General features: G+C 44.2%; 2 protein-coding genes across 5 annotated transcripts; one reads left to right on the forward strand and one right to left on the reverse strand.

The window, feature by feature from the left end:
* The first annotated feature begins 9,800 nt into the window (after positions 1-9,800).
* Positions 9,801-12,143, forward strand: gtf2a2 (general transcription factor IIA, 2). Its single transcript, XM_026176699.1, has 4 exons — positions 9,801-10,025; positions 11,106-11,210; positions 11,297-11,454; positions 12,006-12,143. Coding segments are annotated over exons 1-4 (336 nt in total). The 5' UTR covers positions 9,801-9,953; the 3' UTR covers positions 12,007-12,143.
* A 382-nt stretch (positions 12,144-12,525) lies between these two features.
* Positions 12,526-22,948, reverse strand: znf395a (zinc finger protein 395a). 4 transcript variants are annotated; one of them, XM_026176687.1, is made up of 11 exons: positions 22,277-22,326; positions 20,826-20,902; positions 18,046-18,206; positions 17,799-17,896; positions 17,598-17,707; positions 17,300-17,493; positions 17,096-17,196; positions 16,482-16,746; positions 16,312-16,401; positions 14,165-14,235; positions 12,526-13,904 (listed from the first exon to the last, which is right to left on the reverse strand). In XM_026176687.1, the coding sequence occupies exons 3-11, from the start codon at positions 18,202-18,204 to the stop codon at positions 13,793-13,795; spliced, it is 1,200 nt and encodes a 399-aa protein (XP_026032472.1). In that variant the 5' UTR covers positions 18,205-18,206; positions 20,826-20,902; positions 22,277-22,326; the 3' UTR covers positions 12,526-13,792. The 4 variants fall into 4 exon arrangements, with proteins under 4 accessions (XP_026032472.1, XP_026032467.1, XP_026032457.1 ...); XM_026176682.1 differs by lacking the exons at positions 20,826-20,902; positions 22,277-22,326 and adding an exon at positions 22,818-22,948 and having other exon boundaries at positions 12,526-13,901; XM_026176672.1 differs by lacking the exons at positions 20,826-20,902; positions 22,277-22,326 and adding an exon at positions 22,818-22,947 and having other exon boundaries at positions 17,300-17,490.
* Between the last annotated feature and the right edge of the window lie 4,488 nt (positions 22,949-27,436).

Here is a 27,436-nt window from a genome sequence, read left to right on the forward strand (position 1 = left end):
CAAGCTAGTAACTTAGCGACCCACGCTGGCTGCAGGGTTAACTGCAGCCTTAACGGTCCTCAAGGGCCGCGTACTCAAAGACCGCTGAGGCCGGAAGTGCGAGGCTTGTGAAATGGGACGGTCTAGCGTCCGTCGCGCTGCCCAGGTTGCCTAGCAACCATGATACTAACAGCTGGAAACGTGTCATACAGCTGTGTTTGACAGAAATGAAGGAGAAAATCTTTTGTTCATTTGTTTGTTTCTACATGAGCTTTGATCATTCTCTGTAAGATTAAGCTCAGCTATTGAACGGCGTATATTTTTAAAGGCTTTAAAACCAAGTTAGTACAAACGTCACTAATGTCACATGACTTTGCCGACATGTGGCCAACAGGAATGTTTAATGTTCTTCGTTATTAAACATTTGCACATAAATAAGTGACATAATATTCAGTCCTTACTTTTCACAGTTTACTCTTCGCCGCTCCGCTTCTGCCGTCTGCAGCAAAATTATCCACACCCACCGCCGCGCTATGAATTGTGGGATATGTTGGGCCACGAAGTCTACACCGCCACATCCTTAAAATTCAGGGAAATGAAGGACGCATTTGAGGGCCGCATTTCGAGCAGCCTTCGAATTGGGGCAGCCTTCGTCGCGTCGCTGTGATGTAATCGGCCTTAAAATGCGGCCTTTAAGGCTGCAGACCCTGAATTGGGATACAGCCGTTGAAAGGCCCGCATAGTTTCTTCTTCTTTGCTGTTTTTATGGTGGTTGGTGGTGCAATACTGCCACTAGCTGGCTTGGAGTGTGGACCAGAAAGTTACTGACCCACATAACTCCCCCTCGCGCCTGTTCAAAAGTCAACCACGGCAGCTGGAAGGAATAAAATATCAAACTACACAGTGAAAGAGAAAATGGTTTCCGGCTCTGGACCGGAGTCCGGGGGTTGGGGACTCCTGACCTATGCAAAGGAAACCTTTGAATCAGTGCACAAAGAACCAGCAGAACTCATTTGCTGCCATCTGTTGCTGTAGAGAAAAGAGCGAGTAACCAATGACGTAGTACTGAAGAACCAGACAGACACGCCTGACAGATGTACTGACCTCCAGAAAGCTTCATACTCTTGGCCACTGGCCTCAAAAACCCCTGAGCATCATCATCCATCAATATGCACTGTATGCTACGACCCGGGGCCATGAAGGTAGACCGCACGTTACCTGTTGAAGGTAAGACCAGGAGAGAAAGGTTCAAGAACTGTAGAGCAGGTAGCAGGCAGCTGTATTCAGGAGATACGAAACATGTCACCTGAAGAAGGAAAAGCAGCAGCTTCAGTTTGGTTGTTCAATTTGTTTTGCTTTCTGTCTTGAAGACAGAGAGATTGCTGTGAACAGCATTCGGTGATGGTGTGGAGGAAGAATTCCCTTTTAACAGGAAGAGACCAGTTAATATTTGAACTAACAGACTGTGAACCTTAAATCTAAGCTTCCTTCCTGTGTGGATTTCCTGTTTAAACTGGAGAAGTCGCTGCCCTCAGCCTGGGAACTTCACGGGAAAACTGTGATTGAATTTTAGCTGAATAATGGCTCTATCTGCTGAACTCTGACTGAGCAGTGACAGAGGAGATTAATTCATCCAACTTTAGGAGGAACACTCGACCCACTCTGTCATTAGTCTTTAGGACCATTTAACTCCAAACGCACTGTCTCACTGTGATCGATGGGTCCGATTACATTCACACAGTCCCCGAGAGGAGGTCGGTCGCGTCATGTATGAAGAGATGACTTACAGCGGCCGAGTCGATGAGACAAAGCCAGAGAGCAGCGGAAAAGAAAGTTAATATGTAATTTGCTGCGGTTTGTTAGGCGACCAAACTCAAAGAAGACACTGAGGGATAGTTAAAGGGTATTTCATCATGTCAGAATGCTGAAAGCACTGTTTTTCAAAGAAAAACGCACGATTCCAGTTAGAAAGTGGGTTTAAACCTCAGAGCAAAGCAAAAAAAAGGTGAAGATGAAACCTTTAAAAAGGTAAAAAAAAGTCCCAAAACAACCTGAAGCAGCATTTCACTGAAAGTCTTCATCGTCATTTTATGACCATATTCAAGTTCTGATGCTTCAACAGGAAGCTTTTCTCCTATTAAACTGTAACATTTGTTCTTTTGGTTTTTGAAGGAAGTAAAATTTCAAAATTTTACTTTCAGCATCTGTGACCTTTGACCTCTCCACTGTGTCTGTTTTTACATGGGCCGCTCAGTCAGAATATAAATATAAAGGAGATATTTTAATTTTGACATTTTTATAATTTCATACTATATTTTCTCTCTCTGTGTGTGTGTGTGTGTGTGTGTGTGTGTGTGTGTGTGTGTGTGTGTGTGTGTGGTCTACCCATCCATCATGTTTTTATGTTTTAACTCTCAAGGTCACTCGACTGCAAATTTAATTATGTCTCAGCTCTTATTAAGCGACACGTTTTATAAAAAGTTGGATCACAGTAATTAATTTTTTGGGGACAGCTGTGGCACAGGAAACACACGTGCTTGTATTACCATCTCTCTGGGGACCATCGCCGATGGAGACCTCCAGCCTTGAACCCTCAGACCCCGTGAGACCCCGTCCGTGTGAGGAACGCACAAAAACTTCCTCACTTTGCACAAAGAGGTAAATTGTCAGGTCTTCACATTTTGTTTTAGTTCAGTCAAACATCAGTAACATGTCGGAAGTGAAGCTGATTTTCAGTTAACGCGTGCTGATTGGTCAGTTTGGTCGATTGGTTTTCTGCTTCTGGAAACCAGCCAATCAGGCTTTAAAGGGGGGATGACCTTAAAGACACGAGAAACAACAGCTTGTTTCAGACAGAGATGAACTGAGTGACCCAGTGTCAGATAAAGAAAGCTTATTTTGAACTGTGAATCATGCAAAGCTGCTCTGGAAGAGTCGAAGAATTTCTGATGCGTTCGCTGCTCGTGGTCTGTTCTGATTTTCCTGACGTAAATCGCTCTATCGCGGCGTTTACTCGTCATTAAATATTATGTGAATGAAATCAGCGTGTGGATGAATCTCATGAACAAACCAAACACAGACACAGTTCAGTGTGTTTGACTTCAGATTACCGGGAGCTAATTAATACTAATGCTGTTAATTAGAGCAGCCATGTTTGCTCTGCCAGATCAGAGCGCCGCCTGATTAAAGGAGTAAGCCACCAAAATGACACAGACCACAAAGTGTTTGCCTTTGTCTGAGGAAATATTGGACCACTAACACACACACACACACACACGCCCTGGGATACTGAACATTACATTCATAATCAGATTTAGCAACAACCAGCTTCCCTTTGAAGTGAGAGCTCTTTATGTGGATCCTTATTAACCTGCAAATCTTTATTTGATCTCCACACATTTTTGTTCTAGAAAAGTTGTTAAAAATCTATCGATACTGTCTGTGTTCATGATCTGATTTTAAACTCAGAAGTTTTTTTCTTTTAATTCGGAGTCAGAGTTGTTTTGGATGCACTTCCGTTGAGAACGTTTCACCTGCTTTAGTGGAAACTGAAGTGACCACAGGTGCACCGGAGAGACATCGACTCCGATCGCCCTGATGGATCTTCTACTTTTGCTTTTTGCTGGTGTCCTCGCAGCTGGCAGTGTGTAACTGTGTCACAGGTAGTCCAGCTCATGGAGGATGAAACATCTGTATGTGCCGTCACAGTAAGGTTGCTGTGATTCCAAGCACAGGCTCAGTGTGGAGGAGATACCAGGAGAGGGGCTGTTAGCAGGACAGGTATCTGTGCGAGGAGGAAGAGGAGAAGCACTGCATGTGTCTGATCGAGCTATCAGGGACTTCACGAGAGTAGCACTGGGGCTTGATGACCTTTAATAGGACCTGTGCTCACAGACCAGTGCCATGCAGCTTAACTAGCATTCACCTGAGAACACCTGATCTGGCAGGACCAATCATGGTGCCCTGTCCTTTTCACAGGTTCACACTGAGCATGTGGAGCCTGGAGATGCTGTGGTATTTCCTCCTGTTCAGGGTTATCTTCCAGATAAGAGGGCAGGTATGAAATCACCGCCTACTGACCAATCAGGTCTGAGAACAAGACGCACTCAGAGGGTCGAGCCTCCGCCAGCGCACCTCTCGGTCTCTGGGCAGGATTTACTTTTCAGGTTATGGTGTTGTAGTGTAAATATACTTTCAGAAGTTTGCAACAAAAACAAGTACAAAGTGCAGTTTTTTAAAACCCATTTTAATATACTTAACATCAATTAATATAATTATCATTTGTTACTGTTTATTTTTGTGGATTTAGCACATTTTATTTATTTTATTATTTAGTTACATTTCTTTAAACTTTTAACAATAAATATCAAGTGAAAATATTTTTTATCACTAGTTTATTTTGTTTTCCTGAAGAAATATACGTATTCATGATTTTCATATTTACAATTCATCAGATTCTCCCATGTCTGATATTCAGCCTTTCCTTCAAATAAACTATTAGCAAAGCAGATCACACACACACACACACACACACACACACACACACACACACACACACACACACACACACACACACACACACTATGGACGGACAAACACCTGTTTTTATGTGTTGTCGTTAGCAACAACAATGGTAAAACCATCGCGTGTCTGCTTGTTTATTTTCCACATAAACCTTTCACAATAAAGCTCAAGATCCTGTTGAGACTTTTCAAAATAAACTGAATCATGTGAAATAGTATGCAGACTATTTACCGATGAGAAGCAAAAAAGAGGCGTCAGGTGCTAAAAAATAAACCTTAGACTCAAACGTTAGAACAGGCTGTTCCCTGCAGCACGCCGCAAAGAAAACGTCTAAAAATGTGTAGTTTCATGCATCGGTAAAACACTCGACTCCAGATACACGACGCCCAGCTGGAAACACTTCAGCTGCCCGAGATTCACAGAATTTACAGAAAATGTTACATTTTTGTGATTTATATCGTTATCGGACGATAGATGTTTTATATCGGGATATGAGATTTAGTCATATCTGTTAGTCATTTCCTGTTTTATTTTGATGGTCTCTGGTCTCTCAATTCTGCTTCCCTTGTCTCATCAAGTGCCAAATCACAACAGCCCCTCTTCTGTCATTAGTTCCAGCTGTGCCCCCACCTGTTTCCTCTCCCTCATTACCTGGTGTATATAAAAGCAGAACGCAGCATAGAAATACTTGAAGTACAAGAACATTAAACCTAAGAGAAGTACTTGAGTAAATGTACTCAGCTACTTTGTAAGATTAACAGTACCCGAGTCTGATGGCTTGGCTGGTGCCACCACTGCCCCCCTTGTAGACACACCCCTGCTTTGTGACACATGTGATCCAAAGCTCAGCTGAGGCTGTAACTGAACCGCGCTGGCCATCATTTGGGCCATAACATGACGTCACAGATCAGCTGCCGCTCATTACATCAAGCTCGGCTCGCGCTCGTCATGTGACGCTTTCTAAATCTCCAAATTAAACCTGCAAACAAACAATTACTCGAGTCAACGAGAACAATTAATTGTACGAGGCCTCTGGGGATCGAATCTGCATATCGAATGAGCTCATTATCACAGCGGCGAGAGACGGAGGAGCCACTGCAGGAGCCGCTCGCTGTTAGCCTCGCATTAATCAGCTGTTTAACCTCCTCGCACCCACAGCAAACGCTCCACAATTAAACTATCAGCTGTTAAATCTCCACCTGAACCATCTGTCAAGTCTCCGTCCATGTGACGCATGTGTGGTCAGACAGAGAGCGAAGGCTGATTCGCTTCAGTGAAGGCGACAACACGGAGGAGACAGAAACTATGACAAACACACAACACGAGCTCAAAGGATTAAATGAACAAACAGACACTCTATCATACATTATTGTTATTGTATTTTTCTACCAGATTAGAGTTTTACAAAGTGCTACAGTTCTCTGTTGTCCTAAAGTCGATAGAGCAAATATAGAGAACAGATTTCCAAAGTCAAGAGCACTGTGGACAACTTAAAGACCAGAAAATCCCACAGGGGTCCACGCATCTGAAATCTTCACCCTAACTGAAACAGAACAGGAAGAGATTTCCTTTAAACATAAACCAAACAGGCTGTTGGCTTTAAATAACTACTACTGCTGTTAAAGTCAGTGTGCGACCCATCTGCCACTGGTACACAAGAGTAATGAGCAATATCTAATATATATCAAACTAACCATCTCCTATTTATATGAAAATGGATCTGTACATACTTGTGCAGGATTTCAACCTGCAGTACCTCTGTGGCCCACTAGGGGGACCCAATGGGAATCATTGCTGTAATGGAAACAATTGAGGCAAAGCAGTGACTACGATCAGACTCGTTTCCTCTGTGGAAGAGTCTCCTATCCTGTGACTGACTTCAGTTTTATTGCTGCTCACACGAGTGCTGTGTAAGACGACTGTGACGTCACAGAGAACATCCCAACAACGAAGGGATTTTGGTTTGTGAAGATGTTTCACATTCACCAATCGGTCCCAGGTTTTACACCTAAGAGAAAACACCTAAGTCTTTTTAAAACTGAACACCTGAGTGAGAGGTGGAGCATCTTCAGGAACCAGGAAGGAGTCCTGCTGCCTTCAGTTCAGGTGTTTTAGGAGAACGTGGAAGCTGATCATTCAGGACTTTGTATGTGAGGAGAAAGATTTTGAACTTTAATTGTGGATTTAACAGGAAGCCAGTGAAGAGAAGTCAGTATGGGAGGAGTATGCAAAATAAATAAATAAATAAAAATAAATAAAATGCAAAATTACAATAAGACCAAAAATATGCTAAATGATATTAAGAGGTTCCTACAATACTACCTAAATTACACTAAAAAATTCATATCTGCGATTCAAATAAAATTTGTCAAAATACTGAAAAATAAACCACAAAAGTATTAAAATAAAAACTAAAGAAAAATATAAACATTACAAAATAAACACACACAGACGAGATCATTATTAAAATATGTATATGTATAGAGTGAACAGGCTGATGATGTATTACTGTGGTCCAGAAGTAATAAAGCATGAAGTAGTTGTTCAGCATCACTGAGACGTTTTAATGATTTAATTAATCGGATGACAAAAATCAGTTCTACATATTTGTTTGAAGTGCGAGGTAAGGGATGGCTCAGACTCGGACATCAGTGGCTGTTTGCAGCTCTCACCTGTGCTGACATCATCAGGTACTTCCTCTAACTTGTTTATCTTGGTCGTTACCTTCTCTGAGACCAGCCTACTCAGCTGTTCTGGGTGGGAGTCACTGGGCATGCTCAGTGAGGGGTACGTGAAACCTGATGTGTTATCATCTGGAGCAGCGACAGACGGCTCCAGATTAACACGCCATTTTTATCATTTACCTGCAGCAAGGTCAGAGGTCACTAGAACGGCTGGCCAAACAGATCTGTTCAGTGATGACATCCCATCATAACCTCCTCTGTGACAGCAGCTGAGGCCGACGATGGCCTCCACCTGCAGGTTAAATGTGGGCGTCGCTCACACTGGTGTCCTCAGCTGTGATTGGACCACATGAAGAGCGAGCTAAAGGAGATACGAGACGCCTCTGCAGTCGCTGGAAAGGAACAAAAGTAAATAAAGGTCATAATTCGACACTGCTGAGGCATCTGTGAGAAATTATTTCAGAACAGTTTGATGCACTGTCTCCAGATCACACACTCTTTGGTGTTGGTCCCATGATGCACTGCAGCAGTGCTGTGTGCCTCCTCTCTCGGAGGCAGGAGGGGCAGTGATGGGGTAAGCCACACTGCTTTTTCCACACTTTTCACAAAGTTTTTTACTTTGGTTGCAATTTGACACCAAGAGGCTGCAGACCTGTGACCTGTCCAGGATACACGCTGCCTCTCACTCTGTGGCAGCTGGAATAGGCTCCAGCACCTCCACTGGCATTGATGGGTGGGGCCAGTGTCTCAGGGCAACATAACAGAGAAACTCATAAATCAAAGCTTCCCAAAGTCTGGGGCCCGCCCCCTGGGGGGGCGAACAGCCATTGCAGGGGGGCGGTGTGAAAAGGGGAAAAAAAAAAACAAACGCTTTGGGGCGCCCACACAAACACAAAGCAGGAGATGAAGCATCGCTGAATACGTTTCCAAACCAACTTCATTCTAAGCCAAAGACTAGAAAATATGGTGAAGCAAATCTTCCCTTTGGCTTCACCTGCACAGGTACAGAGGTAGGTCTCCCTGCAGGATTGGTTTTCCCTGCATCAGGAGCAGCGCTGGGTTGTTCAAATCACGGACAAACAGGATCCCACATTCTTGATCTTTAGTTCACAAACACTTGTTGTAACATTTTGGAGATGTTTGCTCTTTATACAGTAAAGTCACAGCGGGATACAAATAACATCAGGCTGATCCTGACATGATTTGTCCCCCCCGGTTCAAATCACGGACAAACAGGATCCCACAGCTGTTTATGTTTTTAAACCCATTTTGCACAGAGAGGCATTTTTTTTGAAAAATGTATTGATGCAATGTTGAATATTATTACACAGGAAAAACCCAACTACACATAAAATAATCACAGCGTGACGCCTCTGCCTTTCTAAATGGAGGGACAGTAACTGCGTGTAAAACCTGCAGACAGTCAGATTAACAGTAGTTTGTCTCCATCTGCCATTCATCTCATGTAAACAATAATGTGGCGCACAGCGTGACGTGAAAAAGGCGCATATATACCTTTGACGTTGCATGAAGAACTCTGTATTCCTCGTCCACACATAAATGCAAAAAGGAGTTTTAAAAAAATCTCCGTTTTCGGTGATTCGCCGTTTACGTGGACGAAACAGCTGCGTGTTCACAAATACCCGTGTAGGTGCGGACGCAGCGTGAAAGAGTTAGAAGTTTATTTTATTACTGCCTGTGATTTATTGCAGATTACTTGTATTTGCTTAATTGTTTACTAAATGTTTGAGCTGTGAAATAAACCGCAATGGAGCAAAAAATGGGCGCGTGTGGTTGGAGGATGTGTTTGTGCGTGCGTGCGCGCGCGCCCGGGGGGTGGGGGACAACATTTTTCTTGTAAAACAAAAGGGGGGCCTAGCAAAAACAGTTTGGGAACCGCTGTCATAAATGAAGGAGCTGCAGAGGAAGGTTAGTGTTTCTACAGTTTGAAGCTTTGCTGCCATCTAGTGCTTCCTATTACAATCACAGCTGTGATATCTCATCAGCTTCACTTTAAAAACAAGACGAGCAAAAAACTGAAAAATAACCAGAAACCCTATAAAACTGGTACAAACAAAGTAGAAATCGAACGTGGATGAAATCATTTTTTAAAAGGACGAAAACTCGAAGGAAAAAGACAGACTTTTTCTGCATCAAGTAAGCAATACACACTAGGAAGAGGCCACCTCCAAAATAAAACTCCAAAATAAAAAATCCTTTCTGAGCAAACATGAGTATTGACAAAAACACAACATCATCACATCCACTCGTCGGAAGTCCTGAAAATACTGTAACATAATAACATGAAATTATTTTTTAAAAAGGTGAATAAAGTAACACAATCTCTTAAAATATTAAAAATAGATGAAAATGTTTAATAAAATATTTAAACAAATAATAAAAATTACTTAAATTATATACATAACTTTTAACAAAATCATAAAGGAAATATTTTATTGATTATAAACTAATAAAAGTAAATTTGTTGACATATTCAAAATACCTTTTGAACTAAATTAATAAAATGAATTTAAAATATTAAATTAAAATGTCAACGACTAACAACTTGATATTTTAAAAGCATAAATTATTTTACGTAGTCAGAATGACAATTATTTCGAAAAATCTTAGCGGAAGTGTGTTGTTAGCTTTTTAGCTTGTGGTCCTTCAGGCTGTTGTTGTGGAGGGAAGCAGTTAGCTCCGTTTGCTCGTCCTGTGTTTGGAGGATAGTTCGCTGCTGGTTTTCGCTCATTCGGAGTTTCCATAATGGCGTATCAGCTGTACAGGAACACGACGCTGGGAAACAGCCTGCAGGAGAGTCTGGACGAGCTTATACAGGTAACACTGCCCGCGGACACGGAGCCAGTGCTGCCAGTTGGTGGCATTCAGCTCCCCGCTAGCCTGTTAGCCGGATGAGCTAACAGTAGCCTGCTAGCTGTACCATGTTTCAGACTCCAGAAAACAAGCAAAAAAAATCAAGTTTTTACCAGAGAGGGGTTACAATTTTGCAGGTGTGAGCTGTAGGAGATGAATAAAAGCGGGGAGGTCAAAGTTCACAGACGTACAAGTTACTGTTCTGTAACAGTGATGAAGGTTCTGTTTACCTGGTTCAAGGGTGAGAAAGCCTTTTAATTAAACGAGTTGACGCTTCTTTTTCACGTCTGAACCTCACATCATGCTCTGACACTCGCCCTCTCAGGTGTGCCGCACTGTGGGAGAGTATAGTTTGTTCTTCAGGTGGTGAGAAATACGAGGAAACATCTGACTCTTTAACTACACGTAGACCAATCAGTGCTCCCTCCAGAGGCAGAGGAAAGTCCTGTGTGCTCAAAGACCAAACCACTTTAGTGCAAAGTGGCAGATGACCTGAGTACAGCACATCTGTTTAAATCACTTCAGAAAAAAATTGTCTTGAAAATGTAAATTGTGCTTCTGATTTTTCTGTAAAGTCTTGTTTCAAAAAAGTCTTAAACCTTTTAGAACTAACAAAGCGTTAAGACTTTAGTTCAAAAACAATTCGTGTTGGCAAAGATGCCAACACAAGTTTGAATGGCTGCACTTCACTGTTGTACCGAGTTCTACCAGATGGTGGCAGCACACTGCTGGGCTATAATTTTAGGAACTGGGTATAAAATTAGGAGAGTAACTACACAAACAAAAGTAATTCTCTGTTTTTGTTCCGTGTGCCATCAGCTGTTACAACATTCCTGTTTGTGAGTGTTGTCTTGTTGTTGCCCTCGAGTTCATCTCATTTCATTTGCACCTGTGCAGGTGAAATAGATTCAGTGGGTTCTTCTTCGAATGTTCACCTGACTTTGTGTTTTACTACAATGATCGCGTGTTCCCACCATTTCTTTGAGCTGTTTATTATTTAAAAATCTTAAATTTAAACTAATAAATGTGTGTGTGTGTGTTCAGACTCAGCAGATAACTCCTCAGCTCGCTCTTCAGGTCCTCCTCCAGTTCGATAAAGCCATCAACACAGCGCTCGCCAACCGAGTCCGCAACAGGGTCAATTTCAGGGTGAGTCCATCTGTATTTTCTCAAGCTCCGCCTCCTAAAAAAAAAAATCATCCAACCCCGCCTCTGTCTCTGTCTCCACCTCTCAGGGATCTCTGAACACATACAGGTTCTGCGACAACGTGTGGACGTTCGTTCTGAATGACGTTGAGTTCAGAGAGGTCACCGAGCTCGTGAAGGTCGACAAGGTCAAGATTGTCGCCTGTGATGGAAAGAGCGAGTCGACCCACAACAAAACTGATAAATGGCAAGTACAACACACACACACACGTGCGCATGTCCATCAGAATCGGCCCTCCTTGTTTACTTTATTTGAGTGCAGCTCTTAAAAATCAATTGTACTAAAATCGTTTTTGTTCATTAAAACATTTTCTGCCGACACGACGCAGCAGCAGGGACGAGCTCCTCGTGCTCTGCGGCAGACGTTCTGCTGTGTTTCTGTGCTTCAGCTTTATTCTTTTTTTAATGCTTGGACTCTGAGAGGAGCTTTGCATGATTGTTCAGAATAATCCTTTATCTCAGCGTGCGTGTTTTAACGTTCAAAAACACTTTGCTGTCTCTTCATTTACACACATGCAGAAGTGCAGCTACTTCCTACCTTGACCTTTCACAATAAAATCCACAGATAAATATGCTGTTTAATAAGTAAAAAAGGCTTTAAGATCTGATTTGTGAAAGTAGATGCTGATACCACAGCATAAAGATGCAGTCAACATAAAGTTGCTCCAGCAGATTCTCACATTTTCTTCTTCTGTGCCGGTGTTATTCGTCGTTAATGTCGTCTTTTCTTCTCTTTAGATTTGGGCGGCCGGCTCTCTGGGAGTTCCTCTGTGGGACAAAGTCCCGGATGGACCTGGACTGTACATATAATTTATTACAGCGGTCACCTGTGTGGGTGTGTGCGGCAGTTTGCTTTGTTTTTTATTGTTTACGGAAGTTTTTGTTCAGTTTGTTGTGATTACTGAGTCATGAATAAAAACTTTATTTAAAACACAAAGAACCTCTGAGCATTCGAGATCTTCTGTTCCATCAGGTATCATGACGGACAAAGGTTTTAAAAAAAGAGGTGGGGTGGGGGTTGATATTCTGAGCTTTAAATTCAAAAGAAAAGCAAATCCCCCCCCCCTCAAATTTGTGAGAAAAAGCTCAAATTTACAAGAAAAAATTTCAGATTTGCGAGAATTAAAAACCTTAAACCAAGAGACAAAAACTGAGATTCATAAAAAGCTTCGGATCTGTGAAAATAAGATTGTGAGAAACACAAAATTAAATGAGTCTTAAACAGCGATTTGTTCAGATTATAAAAGGACCGAAGACGTTTCCAGAGTTTTTTCTGCTTTATTTACTACAACATCAGGACTGACATCATGTAGAAAAGAAATCACGGTAAAAACGACACGATTTCGCTCCTCAGCTTCCTCGTTTGCCTCATAAACAAGCAGAATATCAACACATCTTTGTCTCGTATTCGCTGCGGTGAGACTGATTATTGACGTCATATTTGGACCCATAATACATCATCTGTATGTACATCTCAGAAAAGAGCAGATATAAAATATAGATATTATAACTCTGTGTAAACGGATCAATACTGCACAGAGACGGAAATGGCTTCAGCTTCCAAACATTACAAAAAAAAGACTTAATCCAGACGAGATGTTGAGAAACGGGACGTTAGCGGCCGCGTTTCAGCAGAACCTGCTCGAGAAAAGTCTCGTTTTAAGTGTTTTCAGCCTCTCAGAAACTCGCCGACGTCTCAGCGATCAGAAGCTGCTGACGGTCAGTTCTGCTCTTTATACAACATATCAAAAAGAAACAAAAAAATAGGTGCCAGGTGTTAGCTCCAAGAGGAACTCTTTCATTATAGCTCTATTTGTATATATGCACGCACATGTTACGTACTCTGTCACCAGTTTATTAGGAGCAGCAAGTTTAAAAAATGGAAGCAGCACTGAATTTTCTGCTTAAAATTTTTGTTAAAAAAGAAAAAACTGTAGAAACTGCCTGTAAATATTCTCTTCACCCTCTCACAGCGAGACGCTGAGCTTGAGATTTCAAACTAAAATCTGACTTCCAGGATCTCACGTGTGCTGCTTTTCTTTTAAATTTGGATTTTTAGCACCAAACCAGACTTGGACAGTCTGTAAATCTGACTCATTAAAAACGTAACCTTCAACCTTTGCTTCACTTCAGGCGTCCGTTTCTGTTATTTGGTCGACATCGCTGAGCAGGATACGTGTGAAGCAGCTCCGACGTGTTGAAACCTCTATGATGGCAGATTTGCTGCTGTGTTCCTAATAAACTGACCTCCGAGTGTAGTTACTTCAGATCAGTAGAGTCAAAGTGTTTACAGAGAGATAAGAGCAGCTGCTGTGAGCGGCAGAAACCGTGAAATGCTCCTTTAGTCGCAGAGCGCTCAGCTGGAAGTGACGCGGACGTGTAAAGCTGCTTCAGAGCTGCCAAATGTTCATCGCACAGGTTTGGGACCGTTTCTGGTTCCAGATGTAAAAACATTAAAAGAAACATCCACCAGTAAAGTCCAGCCTCTGTTCTTCCACCTAGTCTTCCTGCCTCTTCCCATCGCCTCAGTCGAGGAAGCGCTGGCAGGCTTTCTTCCAGCGGCAGGCTGTGCACCACTGGTCTCTGTGCTCGATGCCGTAAACCTTACGACACTTTTTGGCCTCGCCGCGAATCCTTCTGAAAAAACACGGAGACAAAAGGGTCAGCGAATGACTTCAAGATTAAAGCTTCACGCACATGAAAGGAAGCTGTAAGCTCGAGTCAACATAGGACAGCAGCTGGCCAATCAGACGCCACTGTGTCATCGAGTTTTCCTCCCGTGGCTTCGTTATCAGGGACGTGTGCACTGAGCTCAGCGATCAGCTGAATGGGAGGATCTCATAGACTACAGCCATCTCATATATACAGTCTTTGTTCAACAAAAGAGAAGCACTGACCTGGAGGGGGCGCTCTGATGCTGCAGCCACTGCTCTCCCACACTGACCGAACGCACCCGGAATGACAGACTCTGAAGAAGAGAGAGGAAGAGGAGGTCAGATTGGAGCTTTTCATTGTTTCTCTGTTGCTTTCTGAAGCACGAACAAAAAAACACAGAAGCAGGGCGCCGTGACCCGTTCTCGGGGACGGAGCCTTGATTAAAGTGTTCATATTCCACGTTGGAAAGTCAAAGAGAAGCACGATAATTCAAAAAACAAACATAAAATGACCAAAGCAGAGACAAAGAATCGAAGACATGAGATAAAATCGCCACAGAAGGATGAAAAAGACAAGACGCCTCCACACGTTCATGTTATTGTGTGTCTGGCTCGTCGTCAGGAGGTGTTTTGTTTTTATTTTCAGGCCCAGCTGCCTGTTTTCAGTCGTGCAGTCGTGCATGAAGCAGCTGTTTACAGCCATCACCGCTGAGCAGTGTCCTCTGCCGGCCTGCAGGTGGCAGCGCTGCTCTGCAGCGCACAGCTCATGGAGAATTAATCACAAATGATGTGAGGGGATTTTCCTGCCTGAATGAAACCATGAGGGAGGAGTACGCACCCTCCTTTCTCCAGAATGAAACCAGTTTGAACAGGCTGCGGTGGCAGGAAGCAAACAATCGGCTGCTGTGCACACTCACCGAGAAAACACCGAATTGGAGAAGTGAGGGCAGAGAGCCGGCTGTGGGGGGGATGCACCGTAATTAGCTTTAAAAACTTGGATAGAACCTAAAATTCTCAGGGAAAGTCCTCCGTGCTGCTTCCTCTGCAGATCGGGGACAGAAAAGTCTGTTTTTAATGAAGACAGAGCCTCACTGTGCACACACACACACACACACACACACACACACACACACACACACACACACACACACACACACACACACACACACACACACACACACACTGTTAGGACAAAACCTTCACTCTTCTTTAAGGATAACTTTGGGTTAATTGTGGACTTTCCGCCGTAAAGACCCGGCCGAGGGCAGCAGCTTCGTTAGAGCTCTGTCACGCCGAGTTTTTGTGCCCAAAGCACAAGTGAGCCAAAATTTCACCTTACACCTCTGACACCCTGCTGCGGGACGCTTTTAGTTTTTATGTCGGTTCCACCTCAGACTGAGAGACGTTCGGTGTCCGGGTGCTGCCATGGTAGCAGCAGCAAACTTTTCCTGCTTTAATTGAAGCTTTTTTCTCTGATGGATCCTGAAATACCTACGAACGCTCCAGCAGGGAAGCAACAACTTCTGTGGTGCAGTAATGATGAGTCTGACTCATTCTGTCGGATTAAAGGGATGAAACAAGTTTGCTTCACGATCCTTTTTCTGAATTGGGGGGGGGGGGGACAGGTGAGCTGGTCTCATCGTGGACCCAACCAATTACACTGTGGGTCTCACTGAAGGATACATCTCGTGCCAGACGTCATGGTAACCGGATACTGTTTTTTTTAGCCCATTCGACGCAGCTGTAGTGTCTAACTGTCCACGCTGCTCCTCGGTAGCTTCGAGGACACAAAGTGTGAGCTCAGCACACCTTCACAATAAAACCTGATTATTAAAAAACTGAAGTCTGAATTTTGGGGAAACTTTCTGATCGAACTGTTTTTTGTTTTTCGACCTTTAAGCTCACACCTCCCCCAGCAGCAGCTGCATCCTGCTTCAACTACAGCGACACAGACACCTACTGCAGAGCCGTGTGATTAAAAACAGCCAAAGTTCTATTATTAACTCAGCTTATCAACAACTGCTCTGACTTTACATCCAGGTATCCGCGTCGTGTTGGGGGCGATATCAGCTGAGCCTGCAGACGGGCAGCACCCACGCCTGCTGAGCTCCGCTGTTTATCCTCTGTGGGCGTGCTGAGCCCGCAGCAGAGACTATTTAGATACTTCTGTGTTTATGTTTTCACAGATAACAAAGGTTCAGATCCCTGATCGCAAGTTAGCGTGCTCCTCGCGGCATCATAAGCCCGGATAAATGTACCCGTGATGGCGTAAAAACGTGGAAACCACATCAAATCAAACATGGAGATCCCAGATGTGCGGGAGCGACCCGTTAATAACGAGTTCTCTCAGGTTCCTATAAATACAGATCTTAGTTGCTCTGAAGATTTACCTGTTTGTGGCAGGTGGTGGGCGGGGCTGTCCAACGGCAGGATGGTGTGGCTGCTGCCGCTGACACCACGTGTTGACTCGGAGGAGGAGCCTAAAAACAAAAAAATACGAGTTAGCTATAACAATAAAAGTAATCATTAATATTTTACAGCCGAAAAAACATCAACACACCTGGTAGGAGTGCTCTGATTGGACCTGCCAGAAGCTGCCAGAAGACGAGGGGGCGGAGCAACTCAGGGCGGCACAGGAGGGAGACGGTGGAGACGGTGTTGGTGGGCTGGAAGGCGAGGACGGGGAGGAAGCCGGTGAGGCGGGGGAGGAGCCGCTGTGTCCAGAATGGGGAGGAGACCGTTGCTGCGGATGCTCCCATTGGTTGATCTCAGTGTAGTAAAAATCCTCCTCACTGCGGGAACAGCGCTCATGTTCGCCACCACGGCTGTAAGAGGTCAGAGGTCAGAGGTTATTATTAAACAAATTCCTTCCTTACTGTCAGAAAAACTTTCTGAAGAACAATTTTATATAAATACAGTTTTTAAAAATATATGGAAGCCCATTGATGTCAGAAATTTCATTAAAATGCTGAAATTTCAGGATTTAAAAAATAAATGTAAATATGAACACATTGCATATCTGTGTGGGAGCAGCTGCGGTCAGACTTGATATAAAAATGTAAAGATATAAATCTGAAGTTTTCAAATGTTTCTGGCAGTAACGAGCTTCCATATTTAGCTCGTCCTGAGGCTGAGCAACGCCAGAGAATGGAGCCGCCGTCCGGTGAGGCTTACCACAGGTGTGTCGTCCTGATATGGCGTTTAATTCCCACCACAGACGTCAGCACTTTACCGCAGCTCGGCCACAGACACCTGTACGCCACCTTCACCGAGTTCTGCAGGAGGAAACGCATCATCACCACCGGCAGCTTTCGTGGTCTTCGACACTTCGACAATCAATAAATCGTTTTTCCGTGACTGCTGTAAACCGCCACTTACCCTGCGTTTCCGTGGTGCTGGCTCATCAAACAGCACCTGGTCCAGCTCCATGTCAACACCCTCATCAGGAGGCGTGGCCGGGCTGGCATCGGACTCTTTGATTGGCGGGGAAGGAGCCGGGCTTCGGTGAGCGTGGCCGACGCTCCAGTAGCCGCTGTCGGAGAGCTCGCCGCCGCCACATTCCATCGAAGCTGCTGAAACAGCAAAAACAACAAAAACCATCAGAGGGAGAAACACCTCCAGCCTCGCTTCGTGGAGGAAAAACGTGTTGCTTGTTTGTTTGTTTGATGTTGTGTACCTGCGAGGTCAGGCTGGGCGGGGCTGTGCAGCAGCGGGCTGCAGGACAAACTGCTGAGAACCATCGCTGCCATCAGCTCGTTCATGTCCACCTCATGAGGACTCCTCTGACTGCAGGACGACAGGAAGCGGCGTTTAAACACGTTTACAGGTAAACACAGAGTAAACGATAAATAAACACCAGAGGCGGGACGCGTCTGACCTTTTCGGGACATCGATGCTGGAGGACACGGATCTGCTGCAGGATGAAGGCGAGCTGTCGACTGAAGATTCACCTGCTCCTCCACACTGGAAATACATCTGAGATCAGACAGACACGGCTCACTGTGATTGGCTCAGAAAGCTGCCAGTCAACACAAACCTCCACGAACAGAAATACTCTTAATTTGGACAGACGCTGCGTTTTCCCCACATTATTGCTCAGCTCAACATCCAGGACCAGCACTCACCTTTAATCCAAGATGGCCGTCTGCTCTGCTTGTCGCTTGCTGTCCCGCTGCCACCATCGTCACCACAGTCTCACCAGTCTCCAGGTTGACCCCCGGACAGGTAGAGGTCACAAGTGCCCCAAGAGGAGAACGCTTCCCCAGACGAGCCTTTGGTATCATGTCTGCAAGAAACAAAGGAGTCTCTGTAAGCACAGCCAGGAAGCTGCAGGTGAAGGAAACCACCATGTGGCTGGAAGAAAAACACCTGCAGGGCTGTGGCTGTCCAGCAGCTCGTCAGCAGGACATCACTGTCTGCTTCGGTCACAGATATTAGCAGAGGAGAAATTTATAAACGGTGTTTAATGATTCAGATAAGAAAACCTGAAGGGACCGTGCATGCCCCGCCCACGCCGTGTTGGATTAGGACCAACGCCACACCTCCGCCTTTGTGTAAACACTGCATCTGTGCACAAACTCACGGCTAAGATTTATCTGCTGACCCTCTGAGAGGCCCATCCCACAGGTTGGGCACCAGTGGACTACCTATCTAACTGTGAGTCTGCAGATATCCACTCCGAGTACACAAACACGTTGTGTACTTTTATCGTTGTTGTTTTTTAGTTTACTGGAGGATCTGAATCGTTCTGCTGGGAAAACGTTGGCTGTGGATTAAATCTGAGTGAGTCACAGGCTGCAGAGTCATTTACAGTCAGGCTGTGTGTGTGTGTGTGTGTGTGTGTGTGTGTGTGTGTGTGTCATTACCAGCTCACTATCACTGTCACTAACAGCGTAGAGGATTAACATGAAGAGAGCAAATGGGTGTAACTGTCCATCAGCCTCTTTTTATCAGTTTACATCTGTTAACATGTGTGACCAAAAGTATGTGGACATGTTCCTCTGTGTATTTCTTTCCTCGGGTGGGGTGGGGTGGAGGTGGGGGGTGATTGTCATCTTGAATGAGCAGAGAAAAACAGCTGGTAGAAAGCTGGAAGGCCATGGCTGATGATCATTACAAGCTGCAGCATAAACAATTTCTCCATTTCCCGTCATTCAGAGCGAGCAGTCAGGGAAGCGCTGTCAGGGGTGGCGTCCACATACTTTAGCTTCACTTCAGGCTTTCAGATGTTGGAGTTTAAGGCAATCCTGAACTCTTCCCTGCACACTTTTCTGATGCTGACTTCTTTAAATGGTGTCCTATTTGGTGATGTCAGTGACCAAAGCACCAGAGTGTCCCTTAAAGTTCAAACACACACACACACACACATCTACACAGTATTATAGTATTAAAGACGCTTTTTGTAAAAACTCTCCAATGAAAACTTTCCCCAGAACGCTGCAGCTCTTTGCAACAATGTTTCAGTGCAGCGGTCAAACACGGAGATCAAGCGTGGTGGAAATACGAATCACACACACATATTGCGCTAACACGCGGTTAAATATTGTTGGCGTGTTCTTGTCTTACACACCTTGTGGCTCACAGTGGTATTACACGAGAGCGCAGTCCGCCCGTGTTTTAGCTTCAGGCGACCTCTCTGCAGCACAAACACACGTTTCACTGACTTTAGAAGGTTTGAAAGTGGTTTCGGCTGCACGGCTGTTTCACATGAAGTACCTTTAATGACTTGGGACAGGACGTCAGCTGTTTCCAAACAATGTCTCCAGCAGAGGTCAGGAGCGTCACTAACACCCAGCTGGAGGTTATCTACATGTGCAATCACAATAAAGGGCTATTCTATTTTATTGTGTGGATGCCCTCAAATTATTCTTCTTTAAAAAATTCTGCTCTTTCTGCTAATGCGTGCTATGACTTTTGGTGCTCATAACTTCTATACTTTTTGAGATATTGAATTTTTTTTTGCAATATTTTTTGCCCATTTCTGCCATATTATCAGTGGCCTCACTGATTTTCCTTGCCGGGTTGACCTGTGTTTTAGCTCAGTGAGATGAGCATCCGTTCTCAGACTGGGAGGCCGGGGTTCAAATCCCGCTTATGGCAAAATTTCTTTCAGTTAACAGTAAAACTTTTTTAACTCTTTTCAACACAAATTTCAGCTTTTTCACCCATTTTCAGCAGAGTTTTCAGTTTTTCCTGCTGTTTTCAGAAAAAAACTCTTTTCAGCCCAAATTCTGCTTATTCACCTCTTCTGCAAAATTTTCAGCCTTTTCACCTCTTATCAGCACAAATCTCAGCTGTTTTCAGAAAAAAACTCTTGAGCAGAAATTCTGGTTATTCATCTCTTTTCAGCGCAACTTTCTTCTTCTTCACCTGTTTTCAGCAGAAATTCTGCTGATTGACCTCTTTTCTGCAAATATTTCAGCCTTTTCACCTCATATCAGCACAATTCTCAGCAGCTTCTGCTCATTTCAGCAAAATTGTCAGTCTCTCCACATGCTCTTTGTCAGAATGAGTTTGGCTCAGTGAGACAAGTGGCTGCCTTGAGACCAGGAGGGTCAGGTTCAAATCCTGCTCAGGGCAACATTTTTTTTTCACCACATTTCAGCAAACAATTTCTGCTTCTTCACCTGTTTTCTGCAAAATTTTCAGTTTCTTCACTGCCATACAACGTTTTGCAATTTTTTAACTTTTTCAGCTTTTTTCAGCAGACATCTTACGCGTTAAGGCATCCACACAGCATTTTCGCAGGAAATGCAATTTTTTCTAGTTCTAGTTTAAATCAGTAAATTTTTATCGGTCTCAGAAACACGCCACTCATGAATGTGGTATTTCGATTTCTGTCCTGCGTCTCCATAGAGTTACTGATCATATTAGAAGTTGTCTGCCTATATTCACCGAGTTTTACCGTGAGAGCGTGCTCTGTTTCTCCTCTGGCTGAACTGCAGCCAGTTTCTGTAAAATGGAATTAACAGGAAGTGCAAACTAGAGATGGACCGATCCGATATTACGTATCGGTATCGGTCCGATACTGACCTAAATTACTGGATCGGATATCGGAGAAAAATAAAAAATGTAATCCGATCCATTAAATATCACGAAAGCACCTCACAAAACTTGCCGTAACTCACCTCAGAACGTTAGCACGTCGGAGCAGAATGCATCACGTGATAGAGCGGCTGTGGCATGCGGGACCTGTCGGTGGTCTGGATAGCATGTGGAGCTTCGCTAGCAACCTGGCATTTCATCTCCGACAAAGTTATCCCCGAGAGAAGTAAAGCAAGTGTGTAAGTCCATCTCTGAATGTAAAGCATTCCTGCGTTAAGCTTAACAAGCGACTGCCTCTTCTTGCTGCTACTTCAATCATGAAACTGCTTAACGATCAGCTGATCGGCTTTTCTGTGCGAGTCCGTGTCTCTAGTTTGCTTTTGGCCCACTTTGCACCAGAAAGAGGAAACCAGCGGCTGAACAACAGCAGCACGTTTAAGCTTGATCAGCTGTTGTTAGAATTTATTTATTATTACTTTCTACACCAGGATCTTTTTCTACGTAGCTGACGGCTGGTAACTGTGCAGGGGCGGATCTAGCAAAGTTTAGCCAGGGGGGCCGATAGGGCATTAACAGGGAAAAGGGAGCACAAAGACATACTTTTCTTTCTTATTCTCATTTAAAATGTCTAGCTTTTAATAAATAATTATCTGACAGCCAAAGTTTTAATTTGATGCAAAATGAATAGAAGTCAATTACTGTATATAGTAACTATTAAGTCTAATATATATACCCTAGTAAGCTATAGTACTTTTTCCTTTGTGAAGGTACCATCTGTGCAGTCTGCAATTTTGTTGAAGAAAGATGTTGAATCTATTTAATATTTCTTGAAAAATAATTGATTTCTGTGCAATTTTTTTTCCACACTGCATCAAATTAAGGTTGATTACGTCGATTAAGCATCATGAGGTGGAGCGTGAGGGGTGGTTCCCTATTTTTTATTTATTTATTTTTGTTGTTGCTGGGAGTTGGAACCCTATTAGTTAGGTTGCTTAATATATATGCTAAATACTCTTTAAAATACCAGAATAGGGAGGATGGTGTAGGTTTAAGTTTATTAGATTGATCAGTATTGCTGAACTATGAAATATTTTTTTTGGATACAGGTATAACAGAATAGCTTTAGTGTAGTTGTTGTTTTAAACTTGAGTATGAACTTATACAAAATGCAGCAAGATATTTAAAAAAACAGTTTTGTTGATTAAAAAACACTATATCGGATTCATATCGGTATCGGCAGATATCCAAATTTATGATATCGGTATCGGTATCGGACATAAAAAAGTGGTATCGTGCCATCTCTAGTGCAAACAACTCCTAAAATCAGCCTCACGGAGCCCACTTTGGGAATCACTCCTGTAGGATCCTTGCTTTTCAACATAAAGCACTTCAGACTGTTAGTGCGCACACACCGACACACCCACGCACACATAACCAATCGGATTCCTTCGTCCCTCCACAATAAGAGCCCCGCATGAACAGGAAAATAGCAACTCTGCAGCTGATCATTAACTCCTGAAACACAAAGTGAGGCTCCTCCAACTCCTCACGCTGTGTTTGATCGGAAGGACGACGCAGAGGAGGAGGACACAAAAATATGAACCTTTTCACAAAAAACTAAAAAATCCTTCATTAAAAAAATGATTATCAAACAGAAGAAGTGAGAAAAAGAGAAGCAGTCAGCCCGACGCTGTAACTCCCAGCAGCCCCATCCTCACAGCATTACACACAGTCTACACACAACAAACAAACAAACAAATAAATAAATAAAAACACACGCGCACTGCGCATGCTTCAGCAGTAAAAGTCTGAGAGCAGTAAAAGTGCTTTAAAGCGAGCAGCTGTCACCTACCTGCAGACTGAGAAAAGCACCAAAAACAAGACTCGGAGGATTCCTGAGTGTGTGTCTGCTGCCGTTCAATGAGAGCTCAGAGTGTGTGTGAGGGAGAGTGTGTGTGGCTGCAGTTCAACACCTTCAGTGCGGGACAAGAGACCTGCAAGACCCGGACTGGATCCGGCTGGACGGGAGCTCCTGAAACCCTCAGAGCTGCACGCAGGCAAAGCAGCTGCTGTAGGAACTTTCCACCCAAACCGAAGGAGGGGCGGATGGGGGGAGGAGGGCATCACTCAGCATCTTTCAGCTGACAGGGAGGTGGTGCAGGCAGGGTGGAGGCAGGGCTGATATTCAAACCGGCACATTTTCCCCTGCAGGTCTGACCCTGCTTTCTGTAAAAGCCACAAGTGAAGACTCAAAATAACAGAGGGGCAGCTGAGCGGGTCACACAGGGGTCAGCGCAGAGCCCCCACCCACCACCTCCACAGTGAGTTTAATTAGAGAGGCCGTGGACAGGACTTGGTTCAGGTTCGGTTTTTCTGTGAAGCTGGAAAGAAACTCTCACCTTCGAGGTCACGAAATCTTTTTATTCTATTTTATGTGGTTTCTACTGAGCAGAGCTCTTCTACTGGGTTATTTTCTGGATTTTATTCTATGCTACTCTGATTTTGTAACTTTTATGGAGCTTTTTTGTGTCATGTTATGTGGCAAACTTACTGATTTAGATTATCTTGGCTTGTCTGTCCTTCCACAGGCTCGACCTTTGACCTTTCTTGCTCTGTTCTCACTGACTGACCTACATCCTGTAAAAAGGTGGAGGAAGTTCTCTCCTTCGGTCTGTCTGTTGCTGGAGCTCATGCTGGATGAATCCTGTTCATGGTTTTTCTTGGCCTTCAAACACGACCTGCCAGCATTTAGTCAGGACAAAGCAGCTGACTTGATATGCTCTTTGTTGTTTTTGGCTAAACGTCTGCTGATCACAGCTGTGATGATGCGACTGGAATAGAGGTTTTTGCTCTCTAGAGCATTTTTTCCTCCTGGTTAAGTAAAAGTGAAATACATAAACTCAGACATTGCTGTTATTGAAACGCAGTTTTCTATTGTCAGCGCGGTCATGTGATCGCTTCAGTTTGCTTACAGGGTTATTTAAAAAGTTCAGATTTGTTTTCAGAAGTGGAGCCAAACTTTGAACCTGAAACGCAGACGGAGCTTTTTACTCATATCATTTATGAAGCTGCTGTATGTTTGTGTTTGCTGCTGTAACGGGAATCTTCTGAGTTTTTTGGATAAAGAATCCGTCATCCTAAATTTGAGGTGAGAAGAATACCTGCTGCCTCCACCTTTATGTTATTTGTGTTTTTTTATGCAGTCAGTCACAAACTTTACCGTCGTGACTCGCAGATGTCGGAGGATTTCTTTTTCTTTCTTTGTGCCACTAAACGGTGAATCACCAGTTTGGACTAGAGTGGCCCCTCAGGACAAAACACATACCAGAGTGAAAGCACAAGCATGAAGGGAAACAGACGTGAGATGACACATTCCTCCAAATAAAGATGATTTTAAATAGAGGGAATAATAAGCTCAGTGTTGATGAGGCTCTGAGGTAGACGTACTCTGAGTCCTGCTGGGTGACAAACTTTGGCTTCAAAGTTGAAATTTGATCTTCAGTTTGACAATTCTTACAGTTAATACACTCACACTGTTATTATCACAGACACAGAGGTTCAGATACTGTTTGGTCTTTCTGAACATTTTTCTATGCTCTCACTGTGTCAGGAAACAACAAGGTGCTTTACAGAAACCCCCCCAAATCATACAATCCGCTGTGGGCAGCACACGGTGACAGTGAGAAGGAAGAACCCGCTTTGCACAGGAAGAGACCTCCAACAGAGCCAGAATCAGGGAGGGGGGGAGACAGGAGGTCTCAGTGTATGTCTATTGCAGCATGACTAAGGGAGGATTCAGGGTCACCTGGTCCAGCCCTAACTATATGCTTTAGCAAAAAGGAAAGTTTGAAGCCTAATCTTGAAAGTAGAGATAGTGTCTGTCTCCTGAATCCAAACTGGAAGCTGGTTCCACAGAAGAGGGGCCTGAAAACTGAAGGCTCTGCCTCCCATTCTACTTTTAAATACTCTAGGAACAACAAGTAGGCCTGCAGAGCGAGAGCGAAGTGCTCTAATAGGGTGATATGGTACTACAAGGTCATTAAGATAAGATGGGGCCTGATTATTTAAGACCTTGTATGTGAGGAGCAGGATTTTGAATTCTGGATTTAACAGGAAGCCAAAACAGGAGAAATCTGCTCTCTCTTTCTAGTCCCTGTCAGGACTCTTGCTGCAGCATTTTGGATTAGCTGAAGGCTTTTCAGGGAGTTTTTAGGACTTCCTGATAATAATGAGTTACAGTCGTCCAGCCTGGAAGTAATAAATGCATGAACGAGTGTTTCACTCTCAGACAGGTGGATTCTAATTTTAGAGATATCGATGAGATGAAAGAAATCACAGCTATGTTCCTGCTGAAGGATAACAATCCCCAGTGAGAGTCACGTACACCAGAGAAGCACGAGCCTCCAAAACCCGCTTTCCTTGAGTTTATGACGTCATAGAACGTCATGTGACACAGTCCGGAGGATCGAAGACTAACAAACATGAACTCTGAACTCTGGTGCTCCCCGATCCGCGCCGGGTTTTCCCATCAGCACCCGCGGTGCCGCTCGAGCCCCGTAGTAAACAAGCTCACCACGTGGGGGAGGAGCTGAGCTCTGATTGGCGGAGGTCTGGAGCGCAGGCACACACCCCACCGAGGACTGTTGTTTATTGTGAGCAGGAGCGGACCGACCGTCTGTGGCAAAGCTGCAGGACACACACACCAGCACCGCGTACGCATCTGCTGCGCCTGCGCATTTCGCGCTAAGGCTCGATTACTGCGCAGGAACATCTGCGGAGTTTCAGCGGTGTGATCCTGCAGAGATAACAAAGAGACGGCTGTGGGCGGAGCGTGTGTGCAGGGGTACAGAGCTGCACGTAGCACACACACACACGCACACACACACACGCTGCGCTGCTTGCGTGAGCTACGTGCAGGCCCCGCAGAGCCGCCGTTAAAGGAACATTCCGCCTCTTTTTGTGCTCCGTGTTAATGAGTCACGCCGACAGTTTGACCCACTTTCTCTGCGCTCGCAGCTCCCACTGTGTGACAGTTCACAGCAAAAATAACAGCCAGAAAAACATCAGCAGGACACAAGATGCGGAGAGATTTTAATCAGGAATGAATTATTTTCTCAGTCTGACTCAAAACTGTTTAAAGGCCTCCTGATATTTATTATCAGCTCTATGAAGAGCGTCGTGTGACTGTTTCAGATAGTTTTCAGCAGCTGCTCAGGAATTTATGGACAGATTTGCAGGAGAAGTGAAGGCGAGGTGGCCAAACATGAAGTCCTGGTGCCCACATCAGGATATTTTCAGCATCAAACTGATAATTCCCTGAATTTCTGGAATTTTTGCTCTTTGTTTTTATCATTTTAAGATGGAAATGCTGTTCTTTTTTATTTTTATTTGTTTTAGGAAAACAGAAATCAGATTCAGCAAATCCTAGAATATAAAGAATAGTAAAGCCAAAAGGCTCTCTGTGGTGCTTTTAAACACCGTTCTCTGTAATCTTACTCCTGCTGAGTCAGCACACACACACAGACGTGATTCACTCCTCTGTGTGTGTCTGCTTTCAGACTCTGAGGCCGTTTCAGGCTTTCTGCGGGAGGCGATCTGATGAACATACCCGTGTCACCTGCTTTTTAAGATCAGGCGTGTTTCAAAGCTGTCTGTCACACGTGTCCTGAGACGGCTTCTCTGGGAATCATCTAATCACTGTGATTTACATGCATGCAGGAATCTGTGGCAGTGTGTCAGTGCTGCATGGAGCTGCGCTGCAAAGGAGAGGAGTGCAGCTCTGTGTGTTTCCACAACGCCCAGTTATGGCGTGTTTCTGGGTGCACATATATTACTTAGACAACTACTTAGTGAACTAAGACACTGAAAACAACCTATAAAGGCCTCAAAAGGATCACATTAATACATCTGTTTCTGCTGCTTCAGCATCAGTGCGATGACTACGTGACAGTAATAAGGAGACATTATCATCCAACCAATAAACAAGCAAGTGCTTCACCTTCAGCAGATCAAGTAAATAAGATGGCTACAAATGGAGGAAATTCAGTTTTACTCGGTTTAAGATCTACTTACGAGTTTCAGACCTGCGCAGAAAACACCAGGAGTGCAACATGCATCCATTTTCTCCACTGCTTATCCGCCCGTGCTGCAAAGAGCTGGCTTTCAGGGCGGACAGGGCAGGAGGAGGTGTCGCTGCGGCCTATCAAAGCTCACTGTGGCTGCGAGGCACAGAGCTGAGCGTTCAACCTCGCCTCCTTCAAAAGTGCTCGTAGAAGAAGAGGAGAAAACCTGAAGAGGCCAAAGCTACAGCAACGCTTGTAATGAAAGACTTCATTACGTGACCAACACGTTTCAGCTCGAGGCTTCATCGAGGACAACAGAGTAGAAAATATCTAAAATAAGCAAACACACATAAATATGCACCAGTGAGGCATGTAGTTTAAAGCCTGGAAGTGTGGGGAGCCCTGCAGA

This window comes from Astatotilapia calliptera, chromosome 1, assembly GCF_900246225.1.
Source record: "Astatotilapia calliptera chromosome 1, fAstCal1.2, whole genome shotgun sequence".
NCBI classification, from domain to species: Eukaryota; Metazoa; Chordata; class Actinopteri; order Cichliformes; family Cichlidae; genus Astatotilapia; species Astatotilapia calliptera.

Bases quoted from the DNA above. Each gene is read 5' to 3' on its own strand.
- znf395a (XM_026176663.1), bottom strand. From the start codon at position 18,204: ATGATACCAAAGGCTCGTCTGGGGAAGCGTTCTCCTCTTGGGGCACTT. The intron at 16,747-17,095 runs GTAAGCCTCACC...GACCTCTTACAG, and splicing joins ATCAGGACGACACACCTGTG to CCGTGGTGGCGAACATGAGC. The intron at 14,236-16,311 runs GTAAATCTTCAG...TCTCTTCTTCAG, and splicing joins CCACCACCTGCCACAAACAG to AGTCTGTCATTCCGGGTGCG.
- gtf2a2 (XM_026176699.1), top strand. From the start codon at position 9,954: ATGGCGTATCAGCTGTACAGGAACACGACGCTGGGAAACAGCCTGCAG. The intron at 10,026-11,105 runs GTAACACTGCCC...GTGTGTGTTCAG, and splicing joins GTCTGGACGAGCTTATACAG to ACTCAGCAGATAACTCCTCA. The intron at 11,211-11,296 runs GTGAGTCCATCT...TCCACCTCTCAG, and splicing joins GCAACAGGGTCAATTTCAGG to GGATCTCTGAACACATACAG.